This window comes from Equus caballus, chromosome 26, assembly GCF_041296265.1.
Source record: "Equus caballus isolate H_3958 breed thoroughbred chromosome 26, TB-T2T, whole genome shotgun sequence".
Taxonomy (NCBI): Eukaryota; Metazoa; Chordata; class Mammalia; order Perissodactyla; family Equidae; genus Equus; species Equus caballus.
The window spans coordinates 11,216,353-11,229,249 of NC_091709.1; the positions used below are offsets into that span (position 1 = coordinate 11,216,353).

Consider the following 12,897-nt stretch of genomic DNA (forward strand, 5'->3'; position numbering starts at 1 on the left):
TTCCACCTGGTTCTCAACTGTAATCACAAAGAAGTAAATTACTTTTTACTGCTACTTGCCATTTATGTTTTAATCCGTTATTCAGGTTCTACAATCTTGGCTTTTTTATTTTTTTATTTTTTTTGCCACTGCAATTGTCACAGTCAGCTGATGTTCTTAGAAAATAATGTGGAGTGATTAGCTAAGTCCTTTCCCTGAGTTATATAAAATAGCACTGGGCCATATATTGTGTATGTGTGCTTTGTATTTATTTTCAAAAGAATATGTCATCTTTCATTTTTGTAGTTGTTTTATTGTTCTCGTAGAGGTTGGAATATAGAAAGAAAAATGAAAACGGTAATTTCCTAAGTAACTTTTGCCTTAGGATGGTGAACCAGTGACATGATCTGTGTGCCTCTCCTGAAATGGGGGAGGGGAGAGATTTATAGCGTGTTGCACCAAAAAGAGAATAAAACATAATTTCCCATCCTCCCATACACCCATTAAATCAAGGCATCGGAAGATAGTCCAAGGTAATTCTAAAGATACTTTTGAAACCAATAGGTTGTTGCTATATTATTGAAATGATAAGCAGGGCCAGCTACTTAATTGGCACAGTCCTCTGCAAAATGAAAATGTGACGCCCTTTGTTCAAAAATCAGAAAAAAAAAAGGCTTTTCCTTTCTTGTGTTGTCTCTCTCTCAGCCTGTAATAACAGTTGTTATTTGCCATTTAATGTTGTACTCAGTTGGGCCCAGTGACAATCACGGGCTGAGTGCAGGCCCTGACAGGTAACCGGCCCACCCTGAGACTCCACACTGGGGGCAAGGACATCCCACCCAAACCTCCCTGAGCCTATGCCTTGGCCGCTGCCTGGGTTGGTGGGCTGCAGTGATCACTGGGTGTGAGAAGGGGAGTGGGCAGCCGCGAAGCTGTCTGGGGAAGCAAAGAGGTGGTAAGAGGCAGAACCCCACATGAGCCGAAGCTCTGCTCCCCCAGCACATTCTCAATGACCCCAGCGGACTTAACTTAGAAAACACAAATTTTAAGATAATATTATTAAGAACTTCAAGATGGCCACTGTAGAGCATGGAACCCCAAACATGAAGCCCTATGCAGAGTCTCAAGTCCTGAGCAATTTCGCTGGTCATCCACCCATGGAGACCACCCTGATGGTAAGCACTGGGTTGTAGCTTGAACTAAGAAGTCCTTCCACTAGTTCCGTAAGAACCACTATTGCTGTTACGAGTGTAAGCAGACCCTTAGCTGTAAAAATTAGGATTTAAACTGATTCATATCTATATGTTTGACAAAACGTGACTATTTTTTCAATAAACGGAGTTTGTTGCCGTCTCTTTCTCCTCTACATGCCCCCAATAAAATTATAAATCTCCAGTTAGATCTACCCACTGTCAGCAACCTCATTAAATAAATTACATCACAACTGTCTTTTAATCATTCCTTTGTGAAGATGTTAAGAGAAGCTCAGAATCTTACAGATTTTAACAATGGAGACTCTAAGATTCCTGCAATATAGATTGTGCCTCTGACAAATGAACATATGCTCTACAAACAATGTTGCGGGAAGGAGAATCTGACCTTGTCTTCCAAAGGCACAAAATCACACAATAGAGAGGCAGTAGTTGCGGTTCAGTAGTCAGCTCTAAATTCTAAATCTGGCTCTTCTGCTAAGTTAGCATGTATGTGATCTCTTATTCTTGTTTCCTCTTTTGTAAAATGTGGTGCTAGTTTTGAAGATTTTTTCCAAAATTATCTTCTAGTGGGAAAGTGATATTCCTTCTTTGTCTCTGGAGAAGCAGAAGGTATTTGAATGTAGAGAATCATATAGTAGGTGAAAGGAAAAGCAGCATCTACTCTCACTGAGTACTTCTGTAATCCTTGTGTGTTTATGTTGGGGGGGTTCCATATCAGTCAGTTCTCTGACACCAGCTGTGTGTCCTACAGCTGAACTCAGTTCTGACACCAACAGCCTGAAGAGTTAGTGCAGACCCCACAGTTGAAGCGCTTAGTCTCAGAAGACTGCCCCAGACTTCAGAAGCCAATTGCAAGTGGTAGGTCTCTCAGTTACCCACAACTTCTGTCCAATTTGGCTGCAAATCAGAGATTCCCATAACCCCCTCCTCAGTTTAGATCATTTGCTAGGACAGCTTGTAGAACTCAGGAAAACAGTTTCCTCACTCTGTTACAAGGATTTATCTCAGGGACAGCCGGATGGAAGAGCTACATAGGGCAAGGTATAGAGAAAGGGGAGTGGAGCTTTCAGTCCCTCCCCAAACTCTCCACCCTCCCAGCACCTCCCCGTGTTCATCAGTCAGGAAGCTCTCCAAACCCCATACTGTAGGGATTTTTATGGAGGCTTCATTACGTAGGCATGACTGATTAAATCGTTGGCCATAGGTGATTAACTCAACCTCCAGCCCCTCTCACTTCCCCTGAGGTCAGGGGTTGGGGCTAAAAGTTACAACCCTCTAATCACCTGGTTGGTTCCCCTGGCAACAGCCTCCATCCTGAGGCTATCCAGGAGCCCTCAGCCACCAGTCATCTGGGTAGCATATAAAAAACACATCACTTCTGGGGATTCCAAGGGTTTTTAGAAACTGAATGCCGGGAACTGGCAGGGAGAGCCATACTCCAATACCTTAGCACCAAGATCATTGGTAGTGGCTTGGTACAAGAAAGACAAACAGCAATGAGAAGTGTTTCTACAGTTGGGGATGTGACGTTTTGTGTAAGCCTATAGCTAATTCTTAGTCCGGAGTTCACGGTTAGAGTTAAAATGTGCCCCAATCTCTGAACAAAGTACTGTGTGTAAGTTCATTTTACGACTCCATCAGATTAGCAGGAAAATCTGTAAGCATAATATGATGAAACATGATAATATCTTCTATGACACCTACAGGCCAAAGAAGGGGCTTTAGTGTCACAGGAGGCAATGGGTGTGTTATTTGGTGCTTAGGAGAGGGAAATAGCCTGAAGCATGGGAATGAATAATTTATAGCAAGAGGTGCAAACTTGATAGGTTTATATTTTCATAGAAACAAAGTCAGTTTTAAGAGTTACATTTTAAAGCAAATGAATACGCAATTGGTAGATTATGTGGTTAAAATGGGAGTCCTCAGATCCCCGAATCCCCCTGCCATGGAGCCACCAGTCTGGGGCACTGCTGACCCTCTGAGATCCCCGTTTGTAAAGCTTCTCTGATCTCCGGCAGAAGGATACTAAGACATCTTCTCATTTGGTAAAATCACCAAATAGACAAATCTTACTAAGAAGTCTCCAATTCTCTTTTAGTCGTCTTTTCCTCCTCATACATTGAAAAAAATTTCCACTTCTTGATATTCTTTTAATTTGAGAGTAAAAAAGAGATATATTTCTGATATACTAATTTTACTAGTTAAATATGTTTTCAACTTTTAGGGTGAATGATTCCTGCATCCCAGGGGTATTATGTTGTTTTTCAGCAATATTTCATTAGTGTAAAGGCTACACTTTATTGCAGACCAACTCCAATCTATGTGAAAATGTATTCCTTAAATTTGCCTCATGTTCCTAGTATATGCACCCCCAATCTGTGTAAGGATGTAGTTTAGTAAAGACAAAATGAACTAAAGTTTTGATAGTATGTGCAAGACACGTGTTTTTAAGACTTTTAGTAATTTACTGACTCTTGTCATTGTTATGGCCACTTTTCAGAAGATGAGTTAATTTCCTAAATATTTTAGCATAATAAATTATTAGCTTATTAACCAGATCTACGTTTTAAAAATCAACATAGAAAATCTTCAGAGAGAAATATCCATCAAATTTGAGAGCATGAACAGTGGTTGAAAGATAGGCTATTTGTATATTTATTTTTCAGCTTGATTAAATCAAAAGACATCTTTCATAATTATCCTTTTTTATTAGTAGAATTTCCCCATTCCTCCCTCCAACATAAGAATGTCAAAAATACAGAAAATGATCATTACTTGGAAGGATAATGTAATTATTAACAGGTTTTGAAGGTCTGGGCAAAAAACGCTATCTTCAGATTGTCAGTGTAGTTCATAAGATAGACTAACTCGATATATAGCAGGTGTTCAATAGTTGTGTTTTGATTAAATAACATGCAATGTAGAGTAGCGCTAAGTGTCATTTAAAATGCAGCCAGGAAACTGTTTTTCCCCTTTAATCTCTTTTCTATAAATTATTTATTTGTAAGGTTTCAAAACATGAGGGAAAAAAGTATCCTTAAATTTAGCAAAACAAAGTATGGCTTGAAAAAATGTTTAAACTATATAAATCCTAGAACTTCTTGTTTAAAAAGATGTGCAGTTATTTTTAGCATCGTCCCAGGATTGTCATATATTGAAGGTCCCTCTCATGGACTAAAACTACTGTGCAATTTTTAAGTAAGAACACTTAGACTTTACCCTTTAGTGAATCATATTAAGTAGAATTTCCAGTATGCCTCCTTGATTAAAAATTGCCAAAGAATGCTTTGACAGAAATAACAATTGCCATTTGAAAACACAGAATTGATTTTCTAGGAAACATGGGTATCACATGTGTATATGGTTGTAGATCTGAATAAGAATGGGCATTTTAGGTATCAGAAAAAAATGAATCATGCTTGTGCATTTGTTATTTCAAATGTCATCATTTTCTTCCCGATGTGTTAAATCTGATCTTCGATAGAGTATCAAGTTTGCTAATATGTATTGCAGGAATTTTGCTTGGAAAAATGAATTAAAATAAATAAAATAAACCAGATACAAAATCTTGCCTTGTATTTACAGATAAATTTTAATGGAATATTTCATGGTCTAACACAAATATCAGACCCAATGACACTAATTCTTGTACAGCCTTTGGCTTACCCTGTATAACAAAATCTGTTATTTAAAGTAGACTATAAAAGACCTTATGGTAAGTGAGCTTCCAAAGACACAAAGAAAATCCTCCATAAATTTAAAAGCTTATCTCAAATTCTTATTGGCATAAGCTTAAGATGGATATATCATTAATTGCATTATCTTAGGTAGTTGAAATATATAATACTGGTTAGAGTGTGAAAATTAAAAAAAAAAAATAGGTTTAAGTATTTTTGCTTCTGTTCCTAGTCAACATTAGTAAACACACATAAGTCAATGTAAAATTACCTTTACAAGTTTTGAAATTTTGGCAATTTCAAGCAAATTTCCCTAAGTCAGCAACATTTTTTTTACCCTTAGTCAGCATATTACAAGGTTCATATATTCCAAAGAGTAACGATTAAATGTTGTACAAATAAGTTAACATTTATTTTTACTACTGCTTAATTTTTAAAACTTCCACTTAGAAATTTACAAGGAAAATGGGCATCGTTGAGGAAATCGAAAATGAATGGATAATGTACGCAGTTGAAAAAGATATGCAAAATGTGTTTGGCATAAAGGAATATATTTTGTAACATCTTTTATAACCTGTCAGTGGGAAAAAAAGAAAGTTCCATCTTTCAATGTCTGTTTTTAAGAATAGGAAAATGAACTAAATGAATAGACGATTCAGTAATGTCCAACAGATAACTAAAATTCAAATTTTATTTTTCCATATGTATCAGACAATTGTTTTTCTGACAAGACTTTACTGAAAGATGAAGTGCAAATGGGAACCCTGTAAGAATGTTTATAAGAGTTGTACATGACATATTTTAAGCGCCACTAAGTACACATTGAATACTTTGTAAGTATATAGGCATATCAACATGCAAGTGTCATGTACCTAATATTACAATATGCATTTTGTTTTTTTGAAAATGCTAACAGTAGATTCAATAATTGTCTTTCTCAATCTTCTGTGCAATATGTTTGATTTTTGTGGATCTTCTTTACAGCACAGAATTTATTTTTATGCTGTCATAAATATACCCTTCCAAAAGTTATGAATTTCATGTCATACAAATAGAACATTTTATTTTTGAGGCTATATTATTGGGAACACCTGCGTTTCTGGGTACCATTTTCAGAGATAAGTCTTTAAATTCTTTTTAACATGGCAGACTTGTTCCAATGTTGGTTATGTTGAAATATTTATGATAAAAATGGAGCTTTCTTGAGGAAATATTTTTTGGTTGAATGAAAAGCTAAACAACCAATTCACAAATATTGATGTGAACTGAATATGAAGAAAATAGGTCAGCAATCCCAAACTCAGAAATCCTTAGGTTTCTACTTAACTGCATCATTGAATCTACAATAAGTACAGCAGGTACAGTGAAATAAATTTGTAAAGAGATTAAAATTTTATACATTTATAAGAAGAAAGAGAGCTAGTGTTGAAAAATTCCTAAATTATTTTTCTTCCTATGAGAATCATTCAATACACTAGAAACATAGAAAAAAGCAAAAAGGATAGATAACAATTCAGTTTACATTTCATTTTTTTTAACCAACTGGTGACCACTGCTTTCAACCATCAAATATTTTATTGCATATAACTTTCACTATCAGCAAATATAAAGAGAAAAATGTCTACTAGTATCATGTACAAGGAAAAGCATCTAAAGAAAGAAAACATTTGAGGTTTGACAGTACTGTGTGTAAGAGAAGTGTGACGTGGCGTTTCATACCGCACTTAAAAGTCCGCGTAGGAATCACTGTGCTCTGACCCTGGGTGTGGGAAAGTGCTTAAGTGCTGAGCCCTGGTAGCTTTTTCTTTTGCCCCTGCAATCTTCAAATACCTTTTAAGTTTTCTTCTTTTGAAATATACAATATATTTCATAGGGGAAAATAGTGTTTTTTCTTTACATCTTTTACACATTTGGGCCCATTCTCTCCAAAATAACCATACATTTCTTGTAACTAATATATCTATTAGGAAAAGGTGGTAAGGATTAGACTAACGGTTATTTGTCACATGACCACATAACATAGAAACATCTTACTTTAACTTTAAGCATGTTTTATAGATTCAGCATCACAATTTGAGATATTTTCTTGTATCTTTCTTTTCTAGAGGAAAACCTGCGTTTAAGTGTCATTTCCTTTTAGGATAATTAAATTACATCATTTGAACAATTCATATTATGTCTGTGAGACAAAATAAAGTGAGAAATACTTTGTAGCAATACTTTACATTAATTATTCAGGATTATTTGATATAAGGAGGCAGTTTTAAATACCTAAATTGTCTTACATAGATAACGCTTCTTGGGAAAATAAATCATATACATGATTTTTACTTAAAAGCATAGCATTAATTTGTAAGAGATTGTTGCATTTTAAATTTCAAATGAAATGTCATATTGGATTGCAAAGTGTTGCCATTTAAATTATTTTTTAAAAATCAACGCAATTATATTACATTGAAATATTAAATAGCCATGAGAAGAACTATCCTTATAAAGTTATCGTATTTTGCCTACAGGAAAAGTTAATGATAGAAAGGAAAATCAAATGCAGATCCATACACCATTGAATACACTAAAAGTTGGCTTTTGAGATTTCCCAGGGGGTGGGGAGTGGACTGTTATGATAGTCCCAAAAGAGTGCTTCCTGGGATATCTTGTAAATCGTTATTTATTCTATTTATATTGAAGTATCATAGCCCATGTTAAAAGTGAGAGGTAGAAGGATTATTGTAAGTATGCATGGCAGAGAACTGACCAGCTATATCCAATAACTATTGCATTCAATATTAATAATCTCAAGACATAAAAATGCTGATGAGTTTAGAACCCATTCTTATATGTTGTTCCCTTTAGCTCTCTTTATTATCTTGCTACTTTCAATCCATTGCCTTTGGAAGGGTATAAGTGCAAAGGGCATGTTTGGGGTAGAATAGGGAGAGAAAGGGAAAATAATGAATAGAAAAAGAAAAGATATAAAAAAATTCCCATTTAGAGTGATTTTAACTATTAAAGGTAACCTATGTTCTTTGACTGAATAAATTTGTATTTATAATAAAAGTACCACAATCCCTTAAAACATACACACATTTCAAAGAAAGTTTAAGAATTCTGAATTTAGTTAGATATGAATCAAAGTTTAAAACTCAGGCTATTTCTTTCTCTCCAGTAATGCTAAAAACTAGGCCAAATATTTTTATTGTGTCATGTTAATGATTAAGTAAGGAAAACTGAACATGTTGTTGAGTCAGTTGTATTTTTAATTAATGCTTTAGTATATGGGAGGGGAAGATTAGCAACCTCACGTATTTTGTTGAAGAATTCTTTAAAATCCCTTTGCATTAAGTATCCAGCAATAGAATTGCAGATATTGCACTGAGTATATTTCAATATTGCCAGTGTATACTTCAAAACAAATTCTATTATCTACACTAAGATTTCCTCTTTCCCAATATTCAAAATGCATATTATAATTACATGGGTTTCCAACATCCATACACAGCAAGTACAAGATACTTACATGTACGTACACTGTAGTTACCTATATTTTGCATAGTTTTTAGTGTGTACTTTGTGCCACTTAATAAAAAGCATTACTCAGTAATTCTCGTTAGATGTTTCATTTATTTCAGCTGTGGTTGGCAGTTGTGTTTGTTTGTTTTGTTTTGTATATTCATCATAGATTACCATTTGCAAAGGGGGATAATATTGGGCGTTTGTAGAGGGTTCTAAGTAATTAGCAACATGAGAAGTTGCAGCAAGATATGAAGTTTTCATTTTCTCCACAATTAAAAAGCATAACACAAAATTTCACATTTATCATTCATTAAATTATCCTGATGTCCAAAGGAAAAGGAAAAGGATTTTAAATGTTCCCCTTGGTAACACTTTGCAATAAGTGGCACTAAATTACACGATAACTGCTATGTTACATGGAAGAACCGTCACCGTTAGACAGCTGCTGTACATGTGCCTATATGGAATCTCAATGCTGTTACAATCATGAGTACATAATTACAAGTGAGCCTGTCCTTTTAACTGAGATATTTATATTTTTACAAAGAAATAAAAATAAATGAGGTGTTAGCTTCTTTGCCATATTTAGGAGAGTTATTTTTCTTTTTCTATTTGTTATTCTAATTGTGGAGTTTCAATGCAATATTAAGCATCTTGAATCAATACGAGTTCATCCAGTTTCTAGACTAAACTCCAAAATCAAGTTCCTTAAACTGCTTCTTGGACTCTCTGGTAAAAGAAAACAAGTTGAAATCTCTCTCTCTTTTTTTCTCTCTCTCTCTCAATTACACACATACACACACACACACATCAATACTCTGCTCATGCTCTCTGTCTTTGTTCTTGCACTCACAAACTTTCCTTTTTTTCCCTAATTTTGATAATCATTCTATCTAGGACACTCAAAAATGGAAAAAAGGAAAAGAAGACTGCTGTTTACACTTTTTTGATGGAGGACAATCAATCTACACTGTAAACAGTACACTGGCAGAGAATAGCTACCGTGGGTAAAGAACAACGTTCCATATTCTACTAGGGGTGTGACTGTGTTCACATGCCTTCCAACGAGTTCCGTAGCTACTGTGCTCACCCAGCAGAGATAGAATTGGACTCCCTGTGCATACGAGTGTTCACATTTCAGACACTGCAATTGACATGATTCCATTTAGAAATGTTATTTCATATTTTTTCCTGATTTTATAGAAATGAGCAGAATGTTTACAATTTCTTTTGTTTGGTGGAAATCAAATATTTTTTTAAAGATAGGAAAATATAATTCCATTGCTATTTTTTTCATTAACTAAAAATGATACCTAATTCAAATCTATTTATTTTAACCAGCAAAACATTTGGATTAGAGCCTATGAATCACATAATACACCAGTTAGTTTCTTTTAAAGAGTTCTAATGAGTTTTTATATTACTCTAAAGGGTTAAAAGAGTCAAAAAATCTTGCAATGCAACCAATTTTGGATCTCTAATTTTACAGTGCTATAAATAATGATTCAGTTATTTAGGCAACAATTTAGCAGTTGGAGCCAAGTAGAATATAGACGAGATGAAGAGGGATGTAAATACAGCATCGATGAAGAGTAGCAATTTTGTAAGTGCATCCTGAAATTAGGCTTTAAATAGCAATTGATGATGCAGTTTATACCACCTACTTCTGTAATAAGAACCTTTCCATTTTTTACTAACAGGATGAATTTTGCTTTGTCTTTCTAAAGATTATGCATTGAAAGATATGAACAGTTTATAAACCTATTCTAGTTTCAATGTGTCTAGTAGCACCTACCTGATTCTCTCAAACTACCATACTATATTAACATATTATTGCATTTTTCCACAGATGGTATGGAGTGAACTGTAAAAACAAGCATGCAATCACATCAATGCAGACTTATTTCCTTAAAATGTCATACTGTATATGATTTATTATGTTAACACTCAACCACATCATATTATTTATGTTCTGTATATTCTGAAAAAGTGCTGCTTGACTGACATCGTCCTTTTTCTTTTGTAAGAAATCAACAAGATAAATGCTTCAACAATCAAAAAAAAACAATTTAAAAATTCTAACGTTGTCTTTAAAAGATTTATACTTTTCTGATAAATAATCTAAGACACAGCACCCTTGTCTTTCATTTGATATTAACACATGATGTCATACTCAACCATTCTCATTTCCCAAAAATAAATTCCAAGATATTTTTAAACCATAGGCCACCGTGCTTTCAGACATCACAAGTATAGCTACCATATCGTCATATTTATTTTCTTCTTAAAGGTGCAATGCTTGTGAATGGGAAAATAATTTTTATCTAACTGGATTTTTAATCTTTAGTATATAATAAATTTAATGAGAACTAATCTAGCAATATTGTATTTGACTAGAAGAAATAATACGACTTTAGATTGACTCTGTGTCATATTTAAGAATACAGCATTTCTTAATGGTTAAATACACCAAAATTTCAGAAATAATCCAGAGAAAGAGACTTTCACCTTGGAGTAAAAAGCATGGCAGAAATTTCTCTATCACTCACTGTTTCATAAGTTTGTACCTCACAAAATGCATAGACAGGAATTTAATATAAAGGATTAGCTCATTTATACAGAAAACATATCTTAAACATATCTTTTTGGCAAACCAACATAGGTGAGCAGCTCTGGAACTGCCAAATTAAAATTTGTAAATTTTTAGCAAACTAAGAGTTTATTTTTAGGTTATTATTCAACTGTGGTTGTAATTTAAAACCTGAGGCTGTGCACTGGTTGTTAGCTTAAAATTACCTTTCCTTATAACATTGTGCTTCCATTGTATAACAAATCAAAATTAACAAGAACTAGAAAAATTTGTTGTTGAACAGTGCTAGGACATACAGACAAAAATACTAATACATGTTATCTACTTATAATATTGGTTTAAGTAATATCTAAAGGGATATAATGGACATTAGAAAATGCTTACTTATGACTGAATTACCTACAGCCAAAAAAGTTAAATATGTATCAAATAATGTTTAATTGGATTTATTATATGCACTATATACAGATACTAAAATGTCTCAAAATTGTGCCCTATGGATACTTCCATTTTGTTTAGGCAGGTGAGTCCTTGTGGAGCAAATAAATTATAGAATCAAATTAGACGAATGAAATCTTTGTGATTCTTCAAGCAGTAGAATGTTTGTAAGAATTTATTGGTAAATGAAGCTAAAATAACCTAGTGGTGGGATCTATGTAATTATATAAGATGTCATGTCGTGATTGCAATTCATACACATGGCTCCTGTATCAAATACTATATTTTTAAATAGCAAGTTGATACAGCTTTACTAGTATATCTCAAACATTCCAGAATCTATACTGCAGTGTTTCCTAGGGCATATGTTTCCAAAATGTCTTTGAGGATAGACAAGTAGAAAACATTGTTTGTACACCTCTAATCTCTGATTAAACTTAAGCACATTAGGTCGTTACCTAATCCTGTTCCTGTGGAAACTGTTCAATGGCAAAGTGACAATGTCTATGATTTAGAGGGAAAAAAATGAGGGCAAAAAACCTCTGCATACATTTTTTTCAATGTATAAAAACAATTCAATACCATGATCCAAGGAGATGATTAACATTGTTAAGGCTGTATATTCAAGCACTGTATGTTAAAAGAGCAATGGTGTGGAATTTAGGCAGTAAGAAGTGTCCTGCATTATGGATGGTACAGTAATTAAAGAATGATGCTTTCGACAGCTGATTGTTGGTATGCACTGGCTACTGAGAACAGGACGGTATGGAAGTGAATAAGGGTAGCAGAAGATGGTACAAATAAATTCCGGAAGATGACAGCCAGTTTTCTCCAGCAGCCAGCCTGATAAGTAAAACTCAGATCTCGGCCTGCATTTTAAATGAAATATTCTTTTTTCTCTTCAGCATTGACTTGGCTGCCTTCAGCATTGATAATGGCTGTGTCAGCATCTGGTGCATCTTCAGCTCCTTTAGCTTCATTTGTTAAATACGTTCCTATGGGTTTTGGAAGAAAAATATGTTAGTTCTGTGAGACTAATAAAATAGCCAGCATTGAAGCTACAGTCATTTAGGCAGGAACTTATGCCAGATTTCTTCTATGTTGGGACATATTCTGAGGCATAAATAAACCACACAATTCACCCTTCTAAAGTTGCAGACTTTCTCAGTTTTCAGGTACATGCTGTAGATAAAGCTATAGCCAGGTTAACTAGAGGCAATAGCCAAACTGGAATTGGGTACTGAGCACTCTGATTTCTTCAATGCTGGATATGGACCATGTGATCCCCGCAGCTGTAGCAATCAGGGTCCTTTGTTAAGATGTTGATAATGATCACATCAGATATGTCACCATTCATTTTGGTAACTCCATTTAAAAGTAGATTACATCAATAGTTTGCTACCTAGGCCATTGCAAAAAAATTATGTATTTTCCTCACTACCGTGGCCACATGTGTGTCCATCAACCTACAAACAAAAACACCACT

General features: G+C 34.4%; 1 protein-coding gene across 6 annotated transcripts in view; it reads right to left on the reverse strand.

Annotated features, from left to right (window-relative positions):
- Window positions 1-4,766: 4,766 nt before the first annotated feature.
- Window positions 4,767-12,897, reverse strand: part of CADM2 (cell adhesion molecule 2) — a 1,006,464-nt gene continuing 998,333 nt past the window's right edge. For 3 of the 6 annotated variants that reach the window (XM_070252474.1, XM_070252473.1, XM_070252476.1), the window contains one exon: window positions 4,767-12,406. In XM_070252474.1, the coding sequence (XP_070108575.1) occupies window positions 12,288-12,406 (119 nt within the window). In that variant the 3' untranslated portion in view covers window positions 4,767-12,287. The remainder of the gene's footprint in view (window positions 12,407-12,897) is intronic. The other 3 variants (XM_070252472.1, XM_023629973.2, XM_070252475.1) reach the window with 1 other exon arrangement.